Source organism: Cyprinodon variegatus, unplaced genomic scaffold (genome assembly GCF_000732505.1).
Source record: "Cyprinodon variegatus isolate N-32 unplaced genomic scaffold, C_variegatus-1.0 Scaffold331, whole genome shotgun sequence".
NCBI lineage: Eukaryota > Metazoa > Chordata > Actinopteri > Cyprinodontiformes > Cyprinodontidae > Cyprinodon > Cyprinodon variegatus.
The window spans coordinates 371,829-393,091 of record NW_015150784.1 but is presented as its reverse complement, the minus strand read 5'-3'; the positions used below and the strand labels follow the sequence as shown (position 1 = coordinate 393,091).

At 43.6% G+C, this 21,263-nt stretch overlaps 1 protein-coding gene and 1 long non-coding RNA gene across 3 annotated transcripts; one reads left to right on the top strand and one right to left on the bottom strand.

Moving 5' to 3' along the window:
* Positions 1–3,338: 3,338 nt before the first annotated feature.
* On the bottom strand, positions 3,339–19,618 carry LOC107091290 (histone-lysine N-methyltransferase SETD1B-A-like). Its single transcript, XM_015385120.1, has 19 exons — positions 19,356–19,618; positions 17,426–17,508; positions 17,053–17,204; positions 16,756–16,854; positions 15,877–16,147; positions 14,940–15,061; positions 13,441–14,547; positions 10,542–11,261; positions 9,939–10,112; positions 9,762–9,855; positions 8,837–9,045; positions 8,684–8,762; positions 8,240–8,608; positions 6,887–8,104; positions 6,565–6,731; positions 6,333–6,458; positions 6,126–6,245; positions 5,416–5,553; positions 3,339–5,329 (listed from the first exon to the last, which is right to left on the bottom strand). Exons 2-19 carry the CDS (start codon positions 17,484–17,486, stop codon positions 5,156–5,158), a joined length of 5,400 nt encoding a protein of 1,799 aa, XP_015240606.1. The 5' UTR covers positions 17,487–17,508; positions 19,356–19,618; the 3' UTR covers positions 3,339–5,155.
* LOC107091291 lies at positions 18,449–19,792 on the top strand. 2 transcript variants are annotated; one of them, XR_001481523.1, is made up of 2 exons: positions 18,449–18,592; positions 19,084–19,792. It is a non-coding gene; the product is annotated as an uncharacterized LOC107091291 (long non-coding RNA). The 2 variants fall into 2 exon arrangements; XR_001481524.1 differs by having other exon boundaries at positions 18,449–18,865.
* Positions 19,793–21,263: the final 1,471 nt, after the last annotated feature.

Sequence of the window (21,263 nt, the reverse complement as noted above, 5' to 3'; positions counted from 1 at the left end):
TCATCTGTCCATCATCGTATAAAGCCCGCCCTGACAATTTGATTGGCCCGCCAGATATAGTGCGAGCATACTCGCGCTACTACTGAGCAATGCCAGACCGAACTTCCCGACCTCAAACGTTGTGGGCGGGACTAAGTTCGGAATCGCACCCAGGCTATTGATTTATACCCAAAACTACAGTAACCATAACTAACAGAAGAACAAATTTAATAATTTAATACTGCATAATATGTGTGTGTATATATATATATATATATATGTCTATATATGTCTATATATATATAAAAACATTGTATTTGTGTGTGTTTAATGATCAAAACAATAAATACAAGACGTGTTACAAAATACCCTTTAAGAACAAATTCTGCTTACTTGTAGAAATATAGTAGAAATATAGAATTTATTCAGTCTAATCTAATACATTTCTTTAAAAACTCTAGTTTTGTTAGGAACCTCTATATACTAACTGGTAAACAGGATTTCTATCCTTTAAATCAAGTTGTTAACTTTAATCTTTAGCAAGCATGTGGAGGCAGTGGCTTCACTACTCTGAAGTCAAAGCCAATCAGAAGTTAATATTTGGGCAAAAAAGCCAATTAAAAATATGTATTTAAAAAAAATCTACTCCTTTGCCTTTTAGCCAATTAACTAAAAGAGATTGTGAGATGATCCAATGCAGAGTTCGTCCTCTGAGACGCAGTGCTAAATGCTAACAGGATAACGGCATGTTCACACTCAGAGGTTTGATATGAATAATTACTTTTTAACTGTTAAATAATTATGACATATTGAATGTATATAAACATTTCACAAGAGTTTTGAACATCAGAAAAGTTTTAGAAGATATACGTTGGAAAGTGCTGGTGACGATTCTCAGGCCTCCAGGTCATAGTCATTCTAAAAAAGTAAAACTTAAACGTTTTTGGAATACTTTGGAAAGATATCTATCAGATAAGATTTATTTTCCCTAAACTTTTACATTTTCTCTCTGGAGATCTGAGGGTCTTTCTTAAAGGATTGGTTGATGCTATGTTTCCCAGACATTCTTTGGAACTAGATAACATGAATAAATGCATAATCTTACAATCTGGGAACATATATAATGTATTTCCCCAAACACCAGGATGCAAGTGTAGTGAGTTCTTTCTCTGCGATTTGTTGAATGAATCACATCATCAGAAAAGATAGAAGAGAAATTCAATTTTTATACGAATCAGAAGGTGAGCTGCTCTCTCTGTGCCTCAGTTTGGACCCAGCAGATGGAGGCGGGTGTGAGTTTGGCTCCATGCTGCTTCTGGTCACACCATCCTCCTCCTGTCACAGCCTTGGAGCGGCGCACACACACGCCTGTATCACCTATTTTTACTATTCTGAACAATTGAAACGTTTTATAGCGAACAAAATAACCAACTTTATATTTTCAATGTTAATCCTGATTCTTCCAACGTGGTGATTTTTGGATTCTGACTGATGCCGACCCATTGTGGTCGTATTTGTGATTTGATCAAGACGGATTCGATTCAAATCAAGACTAAAAACACATTGGTTTAGGATTGCCTTCGACTGTTCTAGTTAAAGAGTTCAACTGAAACATCATTAGTTCTTTTTTGTTTCTGCATTTTTTATTTTATTTATTTATTTTTATTCCTACTTGCTTTGATTCAGTTTTATTTATCTATATTTTAATGATGTAAAGCACTTTGCATTGTCTTTGTACTGAACTGTGCTATACAAATAAAGTTGCCTTGCCTTGCCTTGCCTTGTGCTGATCCAGTTTTATTGCTTGAGTTAGGGGAGTGTTGGCTTCATGGTTATAGCAGTGTTCTTGTGCTCTTGGGAGGTTGCAAGTACCCGGTTCAATCCCCACAGCCACTGGCTCCCTAAGCAAGACCCTTAACCCCACACTGCTCCACTGGCACCGCGCAGTGGCAGCCCACTGCTCCCGAAGGGGATGTTCTACATGCAGAGGTGAATTCTCCAGCATGAGATCAAAAGGTCAATTATCATATTATTAGCTAGACAGAAAAGATGTCTGGGATTCACGTTTATGTTTGCTCTGTGATTTAATGCTGATAGGAGAAAACCCAGAATTCTCAGTTGAACGACTCAAATTTTATGAATGTGTGCCGTTGTGCAGCTTTCTGATTGGGTCTGCTTGTGTGAGAAACAAGTTTTTCATCTCTAGAGAAATTAGTATGGAAGAGACATTTCTTTTAGATGTGTTAAAACCAAGCCGCTGCCAAAGCTAAGCAACCTGTGCACTGGTGGTCATAGGATTCTGTGGACCCCCCTCTTCAAAAACAGATGATTTTTAGTTTTCTTTCTATATCTGGAGTTCTTCTCAGCTGGAGCTGAACCTCTCAACAATAGCACTGCTCATTCAGGCTCCACCTTAAATGTGAATCCATCTGATGAAAAGTGAAGAGAACTGCAGCAGTTTTCTGTTCAAACAAGATTTTAAAGCAGAAAGAAATCTGTAGCAGTCTGCCTGGCTGTGTATTTCCTGGAGGGGGCGGCCTGTGGAGCTGGTTGACCCTTGCCTTTTGCATCTCTGCTTCTTTCTGTATCTCTGCTTCCGTCTCCTTGAACCCCAGTCGGCCTCGGCAGATGGCCCATCACACCAAGACTGGTTCTGCTGGAGGTTTCTTCCTGTTAAAAGGGAGTTTTTCCTCTCCACTGTCGCTACAAGCATGCCTTTAAGTCAATGCAATCAGCTGGTTCTCTTTACATAGAAAACTTGGAATCAATTTGACTGCAAGAGATGTGTTGGGAACTATATAAACTGAACTGTAGTAGGGGCAAATATTTTTACTGGGACATGTGCATGACTTATAAGGTTCCAACAAATTTAAAGACTCAAAATTTAAAGACCCTGATGACAAAATTAACTGTTATTAAAAAGTAAATGTGGAAAAAAAACAAGCCGAGGATGGCTTTAGAACAGACTAGATACCGAAGAGGGAAAATCGTTCCTTAGAAGACAGGGATTTCATTTGTTGTGGTCTGCATTTCATGGAGACCCTATTAAATCAAACTAATCAATTAAGTCTACAAAATTTGAGTTGTTTCATAAAAATAAGTTAATATAAGATATATATTTTTTTCTTTTAGATATCAGAATTAGAAATGAAATCATATTTTTCCAGACGTTGAAAGTGATAAAAGCCAGACTTTATACTTTCCCACATCATATAAAACAAGCATGTGAAGCATGTGAAGTCGTCCAATCAGGATTAAGGAACCCTAAAATAAAAGCTTTGCCTATTACCAATTATTTTATCCTCATACTGCTTTTAAAATGTTCATTACAAATAAACAACCCATATTTATGGATGTATGCAAAAATTCTTTATTCACTTTGTTTTTCATACACTTATAATAAATAGACACGGGAAACGGGCTGAAACCTCAGTCCTCTTCCAAGTGCCGTTTCTGCACCTTTTTTTATTTTCCACACCGCAAAGAGATTTTCATAGAATTTACAACAAAATTAAAAAATAAAACAGAAAGAGCTTGACACAAGCTGAATTTTCTGCTACCAGCTGACCAGCCCAGCATTAACCTTCCTATATTACACACACCTCTGAGCTGTGTTCAAGTAGCAAATCCCAGGAAACAAAAATATATATATATAGATATATATATATATTCATATATTTATATGATATTCACAGTTAAACTACTTACACATTTTAGGATCACAAAGTAAATGGGCAGAAAAAGAAGACGTTTCTACAAGAAACAATCTTTCAAAAAGGGAAGTGGAAGCTTTTTCTGTACACAGTGGACCTTTTAAATAAACAACCTTTTAACCATCAGCTCCTTTCACATATCCCTGAAAATATTTAAATATTCAGTCTTTTGCTTAAAAAAAAAGAAAAAAGAAAAATGCATCTTAAAAGTGTTACATTTGTGTGAAGATAAAAAAGTTTTAGTTCTTCTGTACAGCTTCTCATATACAATATGAACATCAGAGGTGAAAAACAAACTGAAATCTGCATTAATCCGACTGAATGAAAAGCTGTAACTGACTTGGTCTTCCAGGGGTGCCTGGTTGAGAAAGATGAGCTCAGTTGCAGCCCCCCTTGAGTGCATTTAGTATTTAATCTTTCCTCTAAATAAACCATAAAGATGAAGAGGCTCCTGCAGACTGAGAACGCCCGGACGTTGTGGAAAAATACTAAAAGATGAAGCCAAAACATCAAATGTCCAAAAAAATGGGGTGAGAACTCCTCATGGTTGCTTGTTAACACTTCAGCAGGTTCCTCGTGGTTAAACACAGACTGTCCAACATTAATTAATTAATTTGGCACTTCAAATTATGAATAATTAACCCCCAGAGCTACAATCTCATTTAGCTTCTTGCTGCTCAGTCAGCTTTCCCATGCAGCTGCATCCTGCTTTCAGCCAGCAGGGGGCAGCACTCCATTCTCGCACCATAGGTTCTCACAGCAGAGCTTTGACTTTCATTCATGCAAACACACATCCACACATAGTGTATCTGAAAAAACGGGCATAAAAACCCCAAAACATTAGAGGAACACGATTAATGCAATTTTTTTTGCAGATAATTGTTAAACTTTTGCATAAACTATGAGGAAGCAGCATGATCTGTCCCCTACAGGAGAGAGAAGCTTTAATACTCCAGATGAACCCTTTCCTGTTGCAGTTTAGTTTGATTTGTTTGCGCACGGCGGGTACCATGGAGCAGCTCCGCTGTTCGTTCACCTGCTGCAAGCATGGACAGTGCGACATCAACCTCAGGCATCTTAAAGTGTTAGTGAGCAGCTGGTCATGTAAGTTTGTTTTTTTTTCCTTGTACCACATGTGGCGTGGGTAAAGCTTATGAGACAAATGAGGGGAGAAAAGTGTAAAACAAAAGGAAACATTTCCTGTAACCAGGACTGGGTGCTGCAGTAATTGTGCAGAAATACTGTCTGAGAGCTGAGATAGGGGGAGAAAAAGTCACACCGACACAAAACGGCAAAAACAGGTTTGTTTGCAGAGCACCGTGAATCGTAAACAATCTAGAGTTTAATGTATGAAGAGTGCATTTCAGGTAGCTTAGCTGAATCCAGGTTAAGTGCCGGCTACTTGTCCTCCTCCACCTGATCAGCTCGTTCTGTGCACAGACCCCGTTAACCGTCGGCGGACGTTAATTGAGCGTCCCCCTGCAGTTCTCTGCCCCGCAAAGACACGGGATCTTCTCGTCCTCAATGGGGAACTTGTAGTCGTACGTGATCTCTTCATTGACGTTGATCGGCTGCCTGGAGTAGATCACGATCTTCTTCTGAGACTCAACTGTGATGACTTTAGCATAACAGTTAGGCTGCAAATAGAAATAAAAGAAAACATTAGCACTTTTTCTATATCTAAATCTGTATTTTTTTTCTTAAGAGGCCGATGCTGCCTTACGTTGCAGCTGTGGTTTATGAAACGAGCAAAGTTGCCACATTTGGTAGCGTCGATGATGGTGTCGTGGTCCACCCGGAACATGTAACTGCTCCCGATGCCCTCCTCTTCATATCGCTTCTCCCGCATGTCGGCAATTACCTGGAGGAGACAGCAAGAAGGCCTTCTTAGATCTCTACATGCCTACAGCTTTGCTATCCGCTCACTTCTGATGTTTTATGGTTGTAATCACAGAGAAACCAGAAGAAGACGTGCCTGAAGAGGACATCTGCTTAAAATGGCTCTATATAAATGAACTGAATTGAATAAAGAAATATTTCAACTGCTAGCTTTTTGTAGCCATCAGTAAGCCTCAAATGAAATTCATTTTACCTCCATTAACAGTTGGTTAAGTGGATTTCAGTAGGTTGTTAGCTGCAGGCTTTTAAACACACTCCACAATAGGGCTGTGTTAAAAAAAATAAAATTCTCCAATTTTGAATCTATTCTCATATTGCATCCTAAATATTGATTCATAAAGTAATTACAAAGTCATTTAATTCAACTGACAGCTCAAAATGTCTTTATTTATTTCAAACAAGGCAGATTAATAAACCTTTTTCCTTCATTTCAATCTACAGAAAGACAACGAAGGAAGAAGATCTGATCGTTTCATTAAAGCCTTATGTTCACAGAGCAATGTGGTTGGAAGATAGAGCCAAACCGTCTCTCACCTGTCTGATGTTCTGCCCAACATACTCGATCACCATTTCATCAGCGGCGATGGGCTCCATGGCGAACAGACCCCAGTCGTGGATGTGGGATTTACAGAACCTAATCTTCTTCTTACGGAACTGCAAGAGAGAAAACCCAATGAAAAAAAACAACCTTCAAAACAAAGCGAGGCGTTGCGCTTATGAACAGTTGAAAAAATGGAATACCTTCAGCTGGTTGAACTTGAGCAGGTCGCTGTCGCATGCGAAAGAGGAGAGCAGACGCCGCTGCTCTGACCGCCGCTCGGACCCAGCTCTGGTAGAGGCATGGACCTGTGCAGGGATGCTCATACCCTGCAGGAGGATTTAATGCCAACAAGCAGCACGTTAGAGGTGAACATCCAGCAACGTTTAAACCTTTAAAATCAATCAGGTGTGTCAATGAGTAAGCCCCGCCCACCTGCGTGTCGACGGGCGGCTCCTCGGACTGCACGCGGGAGCTCTGCAGGTACTTCACTTTGTCCTTCTTGTCGATCTTGTAATATCCCTCGCTTCGCGCGCAGCCCGTCATGTGATCCCTCATGCCGTCGTCTCTCCTTTTCTTCTTCACTCCAGGGATGTGGGTCGGTGCAGAGGAGTCAAGGAGAAACCAGGCCAAACTTCTTAACACTTCATTTAAAAATAAAAGTACCTGGCTTTAACCAGCAGGGGGAGCTGCTCTTAGAATCTCACAATGATTTTCATTGATAAACTTTATGTAGAAGATCAGTAGTAAAGGATATGAGGATGGTTGACCCACAGCGTGTCGTTGAGCCAGTCGTTGCCGTTGTCCTGCTGGAGCATCTTGTCGTACGTGATCTGCAGAAGCCGGATGTCCTCCTCGTCGATGCCTTCATTCCAGATGTCATAAAGGATAGTCATCTCCTTAAACTCAGAGCGCGGGCTGAAATAAGCCCGCGGCGGCGTGGTGACGGGGGACAGGCTGTCCAGGAGAATCTCGTCCCAGCCGCGCCGCGTCTTGCGTGGCAGTTTGGTGACCACGGGTTGCTCGTCTTCGTAAGACGGGTAGCCGTCTTCAGCGGGCAGCAGCGTCTGAGGCTTCACATCTCCTTCCCGGAAGTCCAGACTCACGTGTTTGGGCGATCTGACCGTCGTCAGAGAAAGGTTTTCAAAAGGTGATGCTTGGGGCACGTCTGTGGCCTCGGTTGGCGGCTCATCACCTGCAGACACAGCCGAGGACTTCTTCATTTTAGCTCGCCCTGGTTTCTTTTTCGATGTGGCGTCTGGGATATCTCCCGAGATGCCTGTGGGGAGGTCTTCGGCTACGGCGGCAGAGAGTGCCGTTCCGGCTGCCAGAGGCTGGTTGGTCTGAGCGCTGATCGGGGGCGCCTTAAAAAGCGGCCTCTCGTCGAAGCTCTTCCTGTTCAGCGTCAGAGCTGCAGGTTCGGGGAAGACAGGCGTGAACGTTAAGTCTCTACCCGGAGTACGAGGGACCCCAGCACTGAGGACGGGGGACTGTGAAGGGTAGGAGAAGGGGCTGCCGGGGATGTGAGGTGAGCTGAGCAACAAGCTGCTACCGGTTAGAGGGCCGTCACTGCCGGGGGTGTTGGGAATAGTGTCGGTGCTCTGGGATTTACCCAGACTGCGGCCTCGCTCCATCAGGTCCCTGCCCGGCGTGCGAGGGATGTCCTCGTCTGTGGGGAGTCGGGGTCGCTGAGGAAACTCGGACAGGGGACCAGGAGGAGGATGGAGGAGGGAACAACCTTCTACAGCGGGGTGAGCGGGGAGAGGGAGGTGCATTGAAGACGCGGAGATGGGTTTTGGGGTGGGTAACGGAGCCAGGGAGCAGGGCACCTCCTCAGGCTCGGCTTTACCTTTGGTTTTTATCTCGTCACAGTCAGGGAGGACACCGGTGGGAGTCGGCGGCCGGAGGATTGCTACGTGGTCCTGAGGTTCAAGCTTGACACCAATGGCCGCGACAGAGACATCCTCCTCTTTGACTGTAAGACAAATGATAAAGCATTAGAGGTCCAGGGTTCCTGAGCATTCAGTGAACTAACGGGGGACAAAGACAGACGCTTCATGGATCAACAGAAACAGGACCAGACTGCAGGTTTGACCTGTTAGGCTCTCACCTCGGACACCTTTATGCAAAGTCGGCTTCAGGTCCTCCAGTGTCTCCTCCGGAGGAGGACTGGGTGGTCTGCGGTTAGACTTGCAACTTGACTCCTCCTCAAACTGCCCCACTTGAACAGCGGGAGGAGTTGGTGGTTTGAGATCTTCCTCCCTCTCCTCTTCCTCATCGGAAGACGAAGATGAGGAAGAGGACGAAGTCGAGGAGGTCTCAGCCTCTTCCATCTTGGGTATTACTCCTTTCACATCTTGCTCCTCTTCTTCCTCCTCCGAGCTCATCTCGTACTCGGACTCGGAGCTTTCTCCTGAAGAGTCGGAGCTTTCAGCCGAAGAGTCAGAGCTGGCCTTGGAGGAAGCTGAGCTGTCCGCTTCTGAAAGCGAGAGAGACAAAGACGTCACAAACAGAAAAACAAACAAAAGATGCTCCTCTCAGAAACCTGATGTACCATCGTCAGACGAGTCTGAGGAGCCACTGTCGCTGGATGAATCTCCATCTTTGTCATCGTCCTCCTCATCTGCACTCTCCTAGAACATCAGAGGATGTTATCGCCATCATATCGTTTACACACAATCCTGTCAGATTTTTTGGCAAGGCTTACTTTGCCTGAGGACAGCCTGTCTGGAGCCTTGTCTTCGTCAGCCTCTTCATCGCCGGACAACGATTCCTCCTCCTTCTCCGAGGTGTCCATCTCCTCCTCTCCCTCGCTGTCCAGTTCAAGCGGTCGCGAGGGCCTCCGCTTGGCCAAGGAGCCCTCGCCGTCCATTTTGGAGTCGTCTGATGGAAGGCCAGCTGCGTCCCTGTCTCTCTCTAGAAGACATTTATCAACAAAACAGTCAGCTTCACTGAAAAATTAACCAAAAACCAACATACCTCAGTTATATACTTCAATGCAATTGTTTGGATTGTTTGGAAAGAAAATTAATAGCTTTACATATCTGAAAAATGTCAATTATCTCCGCCCTGCTGGAAGGTGAACCAACTTAAACGGTCTAATGTTTAATACAGCCTGTATTTAGCTCCATCAGCTCCAATCAGACAACCTTTTTCCCCAAAAGGCTCTTAGCAAACCCCCAAATGGACCACCTGCATCTTGCTTTAAACCCTCTTTCTTTATAAGGAGTGAGGACATCTAATAGCATGTCAGACGGATTCTATACTGAGCTGATGCTCTCTGCAGCTCCTCCAGTGTTACCATAGGCCTCCTGGCTGCTTCTCTGATAAATGCTCTCATTTCCCATCTTGTTTGATGGACATGCATCTCTTGCAGGATGAGATATTTTGTATTTTTCTTTGACCTTTCTGCCGTGTTCCTTGTTCTTGTCTGCCTCCTAATCTTCTCTAACCCGAGCTGTCAGGCCTTCACAGAACAGCTGGTTTCTGCACTAAGCTGCTGAAGCAATTAACTGCCCTGTACTTTAAACATAATGCATCCTTCTTGCTTTTATAAAATCCCAAATGAATTCCGGTAAAGTTTGTTGCTCTGACATGACAACATGAGGAAACTTATTACAGCTCAGGATTACCTTCATCCTCCAGCTCGTCGTCTGCTGGGGTGGCCGGTCTGGCTCGTTTATTCTCACCTCCCGCTGTCGCATCAGGTGGGTCCTTCCTTTTAACCTGAGTACGATACTGAAGTATTCAGCAAACAGACCAGGACTTTTATTCCAATCTAAATGAAAGGCAGCTTCACAGGTCCTCACCTTAAAGGATGGCAAACGGATGGCTCCTCGTAAACCCATTCCCAGACCCATTCCCTCATAGCCAAGTGCTTCTCCTTTATTCCAGTTCTCCAACAGACTGGAAGCTATCGTCTCTTTAGGTTTGGGTCGCTCTTCGTCTTTACTCTCAGTACCTTTTACTGGAGTCAAAGACGCCTGGAGAAAAGAAAAAAGAAGCTTTTATTTCTAGAAAAAAAACAAAAAACAATCGCCTTGTGGAATAAGTCAAAATTAGCATTTTTTTTTTATTAATTTGAACACAGAAACCAAAGAGAGAAATAAAACTCAGAAAGGTTGATTTACTAAAGAAGGGAATGTTGTTGACTAAGTTGTAATCAATCTAAAGTGGTTTTAAAGTCATTTGCATTCTTGCGAGAAAAAAAAAGCTGAAAGTCAGAGCAGATGGATGATTTCTACTTATTGTCTCCCTGACAGAAACCATGCAATTAATTCAAAGTTTTTTGCAAACTGGACCGCAGGGAGGGAAATCAGCAGCAACCTCAGAGAAAGCCCATCATCTGTATGAACGTTTGGGACTTTTACAGCATGTTCAGAAACATCACTCCTCTTTTTTCCCCTATTTACCTTTGCTGAATGCTCCTTCTTATCCCACCACTCGTCGAAGGCCCTAAAAGCCACCACCTCCACCATTTTGCGGTTGAGGTCCCTCTTCATGATGGCCTTCAGCTCCTTGACGATAACCAGGAGCACACCGTCGACGGTGGCTTTGTGTGGATCCTCTTTCTTAGACTCATACCCCGGAGGAGGAACGGTTGGGTTGAACATTGGTAAACTAGGATGGTGCCACTGGGGTTCCATTGCGCCTGTGCTGCAAGCAGGGGTGGCCTCCATAGAAAGAGGCGGGTAGAGCCCCCCGAAGGGGCCGGACACGCTGTCCATGTACTGTGGGTACGGATAGTGCCCCCTCGTCTGAGTCATGCGGCTCAGCATCTGCTGCTGCATCTGAAAGGACATGGGCACCGTGCTGCACCTCTCCCACGGCATGCAGTTCATGAGACCCATCATCTGGATCATGCTGGGAGGGTAGTGACCCATGGGTTGCAAAATATGGTGAGGCACTCCAGGGGGGCCGGGTAGGTGAGCGGCGTGCCCCATCAGGAGGGGGTGAGGGATGGTGTAGCTGCCTTGGTGCTGCAAGTGATGGTAGCTGCCGGGATGCATGGACATGGTGTGCATGGGGGACATTGCTGAATTGACCACGATCCCCTTGTCTCCGCTGGTGATGGAAGCTCCTGGCATCTCGTCGTCAGAGATTTCCATGTCTTCTCCTGACGACTGATGAGCCTGGGTGAGAGGGGGACAACGGGTCAGCTGCCTGCCTTTCATGTTTCTGAGGAAATGACACTAATCTGTAAGGTCCTTTATATCAGGGCTAAACAAGCACCTTTAATAGATGGATGATGTTACAAACTTTTAGAGAAATTATAAATTAAGATTAAAACAACAAGAAGTTGAGGTCTGATACATTTTAAGTCAGCATCAAATCTCTCAGAATGGGAGCTACCAATAATCTGGGCTCTACTCCGAGTTCAAAGTTTAGTATACCCATTAGCTCAGTCAAACAGAGCTGACCTGTGGATTTGGTCAGCGTGGCTCCAAACAGAGCAGACTAGTCCTTACATACCGACACAAGCACAGTGAAGAAACAGCTTTTAATATAAACACATTTAATGACAGCTCAGGTAAAAACCCTTAAGATAAATTCATCAAATTAACTATAAGATAAACCTGAAATATTTAGAGGAATCCAGTGGATTTTAATGCAAGGATTAGTGCAGGAAAAAAACTAATGAAACAGAATAATCGTTTAATAAAAATCCTCTGTGACAAAACGTATTGTTACTCCTAACAAACCCGTTATAAGAGAAATAAAAGTATTTTTAATGTATCCTTTATTTATTTTTATTTTTATATACCTTTTTAACTGCAAAGTTTCTCAGAACTTTCTAGCTAAAATCCACAACCTACTGTTTCCCTGGGGATTGAATATAATGTGACACAGAGGTCTACTTCTACATCTGCATCTAAAGTGGTTGATTTAGATCCACATCATGCATGACGTGGACTTTATTTCCAAACATGTGCTTTGGTCAGATCAAACTAGGAGCCTTTTGCCAGGCGAGTCAGGTGCAATCAAAGGATAAATATATAGAGGGAAAAAGCCCCTCATCTCAGCATGGTGGAGGAGCTGTGATGCTGTGGAGTTGGATACTGTGAAACTTGTTAAAGTGCAAAAACTGTTGTAGAATGCCTAGAAATACAAATCTGGTGATCTGTAGTGCAAGACTGAAAATCTATTATTTGATATTTTAAAAGGCTAATGATGCATAAAATTTGGCCAAATTAAACCCAGAAATGTTATGCAGAAGCAAAAAAAAAAAAAAAGATAATAATAAAGATCAAGCTTCTTAATGTCTAAAGAACTAACTGCAACAGGAAACCTATGGAAGAAAGGAGAGAACAAGAGAGGACCTCGAACTCTGGGTGATCTAGATAGACTGTGAAAATAGGGTCAAAGATTCCTCTCTCCCTATATGCTCCAACCTTGTAAAGACTAATTACTGCCTGTTTACGCAGAAATGGGAGTTTTATGAAATACTATAAGCTACAATAACTGCAGCACCAGCGTAACTGCTTATACATAAATGCCTCAGTATAAGATTAAGATACTGCATTAAAAAAAATGCAAAACATTTTACACATTAGTTTAAAATTCATGTCTCAATAATAGATTCTTCAATAATCGATCCATCATAAGTCGCTACAGAAACGACAGCCTGCTGACTCCACTCGTCAGGAGAATGGCGTTGCTACACAAATGTCTTGTTTGCACTGTTTGCTTTGTGATAACTTGAAATATGAGACCAGAGACGTAATCCCGGCTGTCAGTCTTGGCTACAACCAGGAAGTTAGAGGCTGAATGGGGCTAACAGCCAAACAGTGCTTTCAGTGGGGAGAGTGTTAGAAAGAGGAAACAAGACGCTTTGTTCTCTTAACTGCAGCGCAACTCTTTTTTCTCCCTTCAAAACATAGTGAAGTTGACTAATTTAACCTGGCTGGCCCCAAAAGCTTGATAAATGTGAGGGTATTTGCAGGGATAGGGATCTGAACCTTTTTGCTGTTAGCAGTGCTGAAATTTTTGGATACAGTTGCTTCTTGCGGAGATGCAGTTAACCCTTCTGCCACGAAACGTGCCGTGAAACCAGAATTTCCTTCACAAGGCACAACAAAAACAATGACACAAAGACTTTACAACTAAAGCCTCACACTGAAACGAGACCTGACTTCCTGTGTCCCTGTTTAACTGCCATTCACACCTGCACACGTACATGCCAGCCCTGCACTGCTATCACCAAGTCAAAGACTTATAATAAGTGCGGTTGTTTCTGTCACCACCTGCGCGCCATTTCTTGCAAAATGTGCCATGTGGTTCGTCTTGTGCACCCCGTGTCTGTTGTCTTACCGTGTCCATTTTCTCAGTGGGAGTGTGGACCCGAAAGGCTCCGTCTTTCAGGTCATTTTTGCCCATCTTCTCGTGGACGGGGGAGCCCGTTCTCCTGATTAAAGAAGCGGTTCCGGGAATTGGCTCTTCATCGTCCGAGTCTGGCAGTGGGGTTGGGCTGATGTCCTCCAAGCCCGTACTGGAGGGCCGAGAGATCTGCTGGCCGCCCTGAGAGCCGCCCATGAAAGGTGGGATCGGGGACATCTGGGAGGAAGAGGAGGAAATGGGGCTGCCCTCCATTCGCACCTCGTTGTCCGAGTCCCGCTCCTCCAGGAACGGCAGCAGCTTTGTCCTTTTTTCCTTCAGGAGCATCTCGATGCGAGAGTCCAGGCTGTTGCGCTCAGGGTCCAGCGCCGGAGAGCCGGGAGAGGGGCAGTGCTCGGGCGTTTCAGGAGGAGGAGGGGTGGTGGGTTGGGGTACTGGTTCTGGTGGCGGCTCTGGGATGGGAGGGGTTTCCGGCCTCTCCTTGACATTCAAGGTGTCCGTGGCAGCCGTCAGTGGCGGCTGCGGCGGCCGGATGTACTCGCTCTCCCTCTGGGCTTGGTGATGGTAGGGCGACTCTGATGGGGCAAACGCAGGCGGCAAAGCAGCTGGGTAGGGCGAGAATGCGGACTTAAAGTTCGGCGTAGCCGGGAGAGGCGCTGTGTAGTTATAGGAAGGGGTTGAAGGCGGAGGCTCGGGTGGCGTCAGCTGTTGCTGCTTGAAAGTAGCTTGATCGGACGGCGTACCCCGATACATGTTGCTGCGGTACTGAGGCCTCTCCGGCCGGCGGTTGTACGCGTCTTGGAACTTGCTCTCATGGCGGCGATGCTTGTAGCCCCCGGAGCTCTCGGGACGGCTCGACTGATACGCCGGCGTGGACTGCCGGCTAGAGTAACTGGAGTCCTGAGAGAAGGGTGTACCCGGCTGGCGTGGGGTGTGAGGGGTTCCCTGGGACTGGGGGGTGTCCTGCCTTATACTAGAGTAGCCCGTCTCCAGGCTCAGGGGGGTGGTCGAGCTGCTGGGTGGTAATCCTGCTCCTATGGAGGACATGCTGCCCTCCGACAGCCTGCGAATGGGCTCACAGGCCTTAAAAAACAGACAAAAAAGTTTCATTAGCAAAAATTTACAGTGATTTAAGAAAAAAATGAGTTAAATCATATGAACAAGAAGCATTCCTGTCAAGAGAGGACCTGAAAATGGCTTGTGGCTACAGGCATCTAGGTTAGAAGCAGACAAAACTCTTTACTATAAGGCCCTTTTAGCAACTTTGAGATTTCACACTAGAACCAAGGGTCAGGGGGACATCCCTTTACAGGCTGACTTCCAATCGCACCGCCAACATCAATTACATTTAAAGGCCCTCTTAGATTTAACTAGATAACATCGGCTAGAATAAGCATCAATCCATGCCACCCCTCTAAAGTAACCATACAAACACCATTATCAACATGATTTTTTTGGATTAATTTCTCTTTTACCATTAATGCCTCTGCAAGGCTCCGAGGCGAGACTTCCCTGGCCTCCTCCCCACCGACAGGCAGCGTCCGCGGTGTGTAGCTGCCATTCATCAGGAGCTGGAAGTACCTGAGGCGATTCTCACCTGCAGAGCAATAAAAAAATAAAAAATGAGTGAGTAAAGGGTGATCAGGAACTCTTTAAGAAGGAAAAACCTTTTTTCTCCTGTGGTAATTGAGACATTGAATAGCATGCTAGCTGTGAATCAGGAGCACTGCAAACTACACAGATCATCTGAACTTTAAAAGCAATGCATGCATTTCAAATAAATTTAATGCTGATTAATATACTGATATAAAAAAATAAAAACAAACACACAAAGTACATACCCGGTGCACAAATGAACAAAGGCGTACAAAAGTTGCAAATGATTCTTATGCAATAAAACCAGGCTACTTTAAAAACATTTCCCATTAAAGCTGTGATAAAATATGCAAAAATACTCAAAACAAAAAAGATTTCATATGATGCATTACTATAAAACGCATTGCAGACTGCTTTTGAAAGACACGTGAACTTTAAATCACAAAAAGAATATTTCCAATGAGATGACAAGTGCATCCATTGAAATGAGCAGAGGTGGAGGAAACTGACAGATTGGTAGTGTTTGTTTTCAGGTGGAAAATTATGCACAGTGGGAATATAACAGACCCCCAGCTCTGGGACTTATGGGACTGGGCTGATTTTCAATGAAATTCAATTACCCCATGTTACCAAGCAACACATGTACATGTAAACACATGACAACTGTCATTCTGTTCATTCAAAACAAACAGACACATAAAGCTACTTTTTCAGATCCATGCTCATGCATCTTACAGCTGATCCTACTCTGCCTAAACGCAGCCTCCTCCTCCTCCCCCCGAAAGGCTTCTTTTGAATGAATGAATCACTGTTTACCTTTCGGGTCCAACTCCACGTGGATAATGTTTCCCATCACAGATGTGTTGTGCAGCGACTGAACTGCAACCTTGGCAGATTTCACGTTCTCAAAAACCACTTTAGCTATTCCCAAGTGCTTTTTATTCTTCGGGTTGTACAGGATCTCCACCTCCTCGATCTCTCCGTATTTTTTGCACATGTCCGTGAGAAATCCCTCCCTGATGTTGTCGTTCAGCCGTGCAAACGTCACCTCCTTTGGAGGCACGGGGCCGACATAGAACTCATCGATCTGGGAAGAGGAGTGACAGGGGTTACGGTAAGGAGGGCGGTTAAGTTTAATGGTGCACCATGTGGGGGGTCATTTCTGCCATGTGAGATAAGCATAGAAGTGCAGCATAGATGCCTTAAAGCATCTATGAAATAAGAGCTTCTGCACACCCCCAGATCTCCATAAATCAGGCATCACCTGTTGGTTTTTAAAATGTAAGAATCAAGTTGCCCTTTTTAGCTTTAGAGCAGATGCTTTAAAACCAGACAACAAAAGGAAAAAGGGGCTCTGGAGGAAGTTTGACATGAAGCAAACTGTAAAGGTTAAAAGAACTGGACCAAAGCACCCCTGGTCTGCAGCGATCCGGAGAATTAATAGTGGTAAAAACAGCAAAAATGGTTAGTTGATACACTGGCGAGCAGAGAAATGACTGCTGGGTCAGACAGAAAGCTGTCAGAATGCATAATGCATCACAGTACAAGTCAGGATGCCCATGATGGTCATATTTGACTGCCTGATTGGTGTGTACTCCCAAAGATGACAGAGAGGGGGGTGTGTCTGCAACTTCTGACAGCAACTCTTCTCTTCAAGCTGCAGCAATGTGGCATTGTAATCCCATCGGTAGATACCTTGAATTTAGGCACCGGTAGGTCCGTTTCTTTGTATTTTGTCCAGAGGCGTCCGATTCTGGGGTCCCTGACAAGATCCACGGGTGGAATCCCAGGGTTCTGTTGGGGATAATAATGATTAGTCAGGATTACACAAAATTAACTTGTTGCAAAGTAGTTCTGCAGAAAAAAGGAGAAGAATTTGAGTATTAGTTGGTAAAGCAGGTGTTGGGAGATGTAAAGGGGGGAACTGCATCATGGAGGTCGACTCCTCGGTTACTATTGTAGCCTTTTGGCCACATCAGAGGCGGTTCTTACGGGCATGCTGAAAGTCTGCCCATCGTAGCGGTAGAGTTTGTGGGATCCCTTCTTGAGCGCCGGGTCGATGATCAACTTGTAACTTCTGCAGTGGTGACTCCGCTTCTCTGCCGAGCCGCAGACGGGATGACTGTCCATGCCGTTCGCCAAACCTGAAACGGCAGCCAGCGACGGGGAGAGAGGAGAGCTAGCGTTATCGGGAGCCAGGAGACCAAACAACCCCTCCTTTAACTTTAAAAAAAAAAAAAAAAAACAGCCCAGCGATATATGCACCGAGGTTGGGAAACGAAAATTGGATGAAGCGTGTATCCCACTTACGGAAAAAACAGGCATTAGGAGAACCAGAGAAAGAGGGGAAAAAGAACAAGCTTACTTGAACTCTGCTTTCTGCCATGGTCTTCGTTCAATCTGTTCCTCTCCGGCGGCTTGGACATGGTTCGTCCGATCGAGTGTTTTCTTTTAAATACACACAAAAAAATGAAATCGCTTTGCTTTCGCCGTTTACATTACATGATTTCGCTTCAAGAATACTGCCTCCTTTTCGGCGAGAGCCAGCACATATTGTGTGTGTGTGTGTGCGCCTCTGGTCTCTCTGCTGTCTCTCCCACAATACACTAGGCTTGCCCACTTTTTGCGCTCGACGCACTTTCGCTACAAAGTTGGTTAATTAATTTCATAAACCCAACTAAAAAAACGATTACGATAACATTTCGAAACGCATAAATTCATCAACATAATTACAACCTACTGGAAATAAAAACCTAAAGATAATCAAGTGTGTCTGCACCGTCAAATAATAGTGTCGAATCTGCTGATTGGGTTTACTTAAACGGCAAACACAAGCTGAACTCAGAGGGCAATATCTTCTTAACTGCTTTGGGAAGCTAATAAAGCTGTTTCGGGCACGAAATGAGCACCATATAGACAAATCGGTGCTTTTATGAAAAATAACTATAAAAATAATAAAAGTGGTGTCTTCACAGACCCATTTGGAGTCCCGCGTTGCATTTACGTAAATTTAACACGACTTTAAAGGGAAATTTGTTGAGCTAGCAGCTGAATTCTACGCTTCATTTAACGTTTGTGTCTAATGGAATGCGGGGGTTTGTTTTTTTCCCCCCTTTTTAGCAGTTGACACTTAACAAACTAATCCAAACAGCCACATGTGACTCGTCAAAGTATTTGAATTCACATGTATTTCCTCTTCTTCAGATTTATATATATATATATTATCGTGTTGTCGAGCAAACTAGGTTTTGTTTGACATTGCCTGTTGTTTTGCAGTGCTCGGGCAATTGGCTGGTTAACAGCGACAGCTCGGCGGGCCAATCAGAGCCCAGCAGCGGTGGAGCTGCCTGCTATTAGAGGCAACGGCTCACGAGTCCTTCAACAGAGAGAGAGCAGAGAGAGGGGGCTGAGTGAGCTCTCTCGGCAGCCATTTTCCTTAAAACAGGACTCAATGGCCTATATGGGTTTCCTTTGTTCCAAAAAGGGATCTTTACACTTGGTTTCCTCATCTCTTTACGGACTATGATAAAACGTATGTTTGCTCCTTTTAAAGGATTGGGAAGATTGGAAGAGAATATAGCTACTGGATGTAATACCCTGTGACATTTTGAGCCTTTTTTTTTTATTTTTCTTGGAATCCATCTTTGTCTTAACTAGGTCATGGCACACCCATATAATATGTGTAGATGTTAAGTAAAAAGAAACCAAATGTGAATAAACTGTTTTATGAGTTAAAAAGATGTTGAATTAGACATGAAAACAGTTGATATTCATGTATGGCCTTTTAAGAAGTGACTAGCTATAAGTAAGTTTAATTTTTATGATGCAACATTCTGATTGTTGAACATTGTTTCCTTTATGGCATGCAGTAACTATTAAAGTTTCATATGTAATCACTGACTTTTGAAAGTGGTGTAAAAGGAGGCCACGAATAACAAATATCCTTTTCAACAATTTTTTGTGTGATTTTAATATTTTATTGTGTTTTATTAATTGTAAACATTTATTTCCTCTTATAAACAGCAACATGGCTCGTCTTGTTCCCTGACCTGCAACGGTGGAAACAACCAGAACCACGTTTAAGTTCGAGTCGTCCACTCGCCATTTCTGAGACAAACGCGTCCACAGTGTATACGACGGTCTGACCTTGCCTCAAGGGTATATCTGAATATATATATACATAGAAGCATATTCAGATAGACAACTTTGTGTAGTATTTAAAAGCACAATCAATCAAAAAATCTAATAGGAAACCGATGGAGGAAAAAAAAATCTCTCATGGTGAAAATATTTACCTCAACACTTTGGTGAAAAGCAGTTAACAGGCCTAAACGCAGGGACAGGAGGAAAGTTTTCAGCCCCATCTTCGGATCCTCTAATAATGGCTTTAATAAGGGGTGGGAATGCGTCTCCTGGAAAGGAAGGGATTCCATTAGCACGACAGATCTTTTTTAAAAAGTCATTTTTCCCCCCCCTCTCATCACTGGCAAGCATACCCCATCTGACAGCCAGCGAATGTGCATCTCCAAGCATCATCTGTGTGGGCAATATATGCAAAACCAACTCTTCTCTTCCTCAAGACAGGATTGCAGTCGAGTATAACCTCGTCCATTTTCGACATTTCTAACTGAGCTACAACATTTAAACCTACAAGGATGTTATTAAAAAAGGTAACTGATTTTTTCTTAGCTATTTACACCTAATTTTCCTGAACGTAGACTTAAAAACCTGGAAAAAAAAATCTGCTTCAATCCATATTTTATTGTGATTATAGCAAACTTACAGTTATTTAAAACCCTTACACGAGCCCCCCTCCCCAAAAAAAAAAAAAAAAAAAAAAAAATATGGGAAGGATATCTTGTGTTTTTTCACATCCAAATGCACTTTAAGGCGGTTAGGTTTCTCTTTCTCAGTTCTGTCTCAAAATGGCTTCTTTACAGACAAAAGGGAAGCACTGTGCTGTGAAATGTTGCTGCGCCATAACTGGGTGAGGCTCAGCATTACGCCCTTATTTTCACCGAACGCCTCCTTCGATATTTTCCGGCTCTTAAAACATAACATAAAGGCCGGTAGCGAGGATGGTTACCAACATAATGTATGACTGGGGAAAAAAAAGAAGAAAAAAAAAGGGTAATGGTGGACAGTCCTTGTGTGGGGGAGAAACAAGTTCATGAAGGCGGACTCAGGCGGACAGTTGCTAGGCTGATTTGTAATCTGAGAGCTCTGTCTGGATGGTTGCCATGGAGCTCGAGCAGAACCACCCCTCCCCCCTCCCTACACAATGCCATATAAGGTCATTGGGAATCCGCTGCGGCAAGCCCCAGTTTGTGTTCTAACTAGGTGAAGGGTGCTTCTAGGCAGAAACCGGTTGGATCAACAAACGCCACAGACAGTGCGAACAAATAACATCGGATTCTTACTGTTAACTTCGAGGAAAGAGTTAAATTATAGGTGGGAGGGTCTGTGTTCGTGTTCGCAAAGGAGAAAGGGGGGTCGTAGATTTGAAGAGTAATGTTTTTTTCAATGCGAAGGAGTTGCCTGCAAGACAAATAATAGGGCATAGAAACCCGGCTGCAGGTCAGAGGCCTTCATTTCATTTAGCAGGACTCTTATGTTAGAGGGAATGAAAATTTGATTTTTGCGTTAAAACCCATAAGTGAAGGCACTTCTAGGCTTTTATTTTCAAGAGAGAAAAAAAATCCCAGTGGGCAGCGCCGCTCAGTTTTATCTCACCGCTGACAGACTGGAATTTTCCACTCAGGGGATTGGCCTCTCTTCCACAGGACAGCTGTCTCTCTCTCTTTCTCTCTCTGCTCGGCGACAAATATTTCAAGAATTGTTCTCTGTTTATTGATAAAGGGTTGTGTGCGTGTGGACACTCTATAGGACACATTTGCAGGCTGCCTTTTTGATGTGAAGCTTCGAGTTTCACTCTGTAAGTCAAACAAGCACGTTTTATTGTTTATTGGACATTATATATTCTCACACCTCAAAGTGGGATAGTGATTTGCTCGTTTAAAGCTGTTAAACATATACTGAATAGGTACTGAAAGGTCAAATTTATGTAAATGTATTTTTAAATTTATTATGGTATTGTATTTATTCTAAAAACAATGGTTTCTCTTTTTGGTGGCTCTACAATTAAATGCTGTTTTTTTTTAAACCCTATAGTTTTGCTTGTAGGTCTATAAGATGTTGTATGA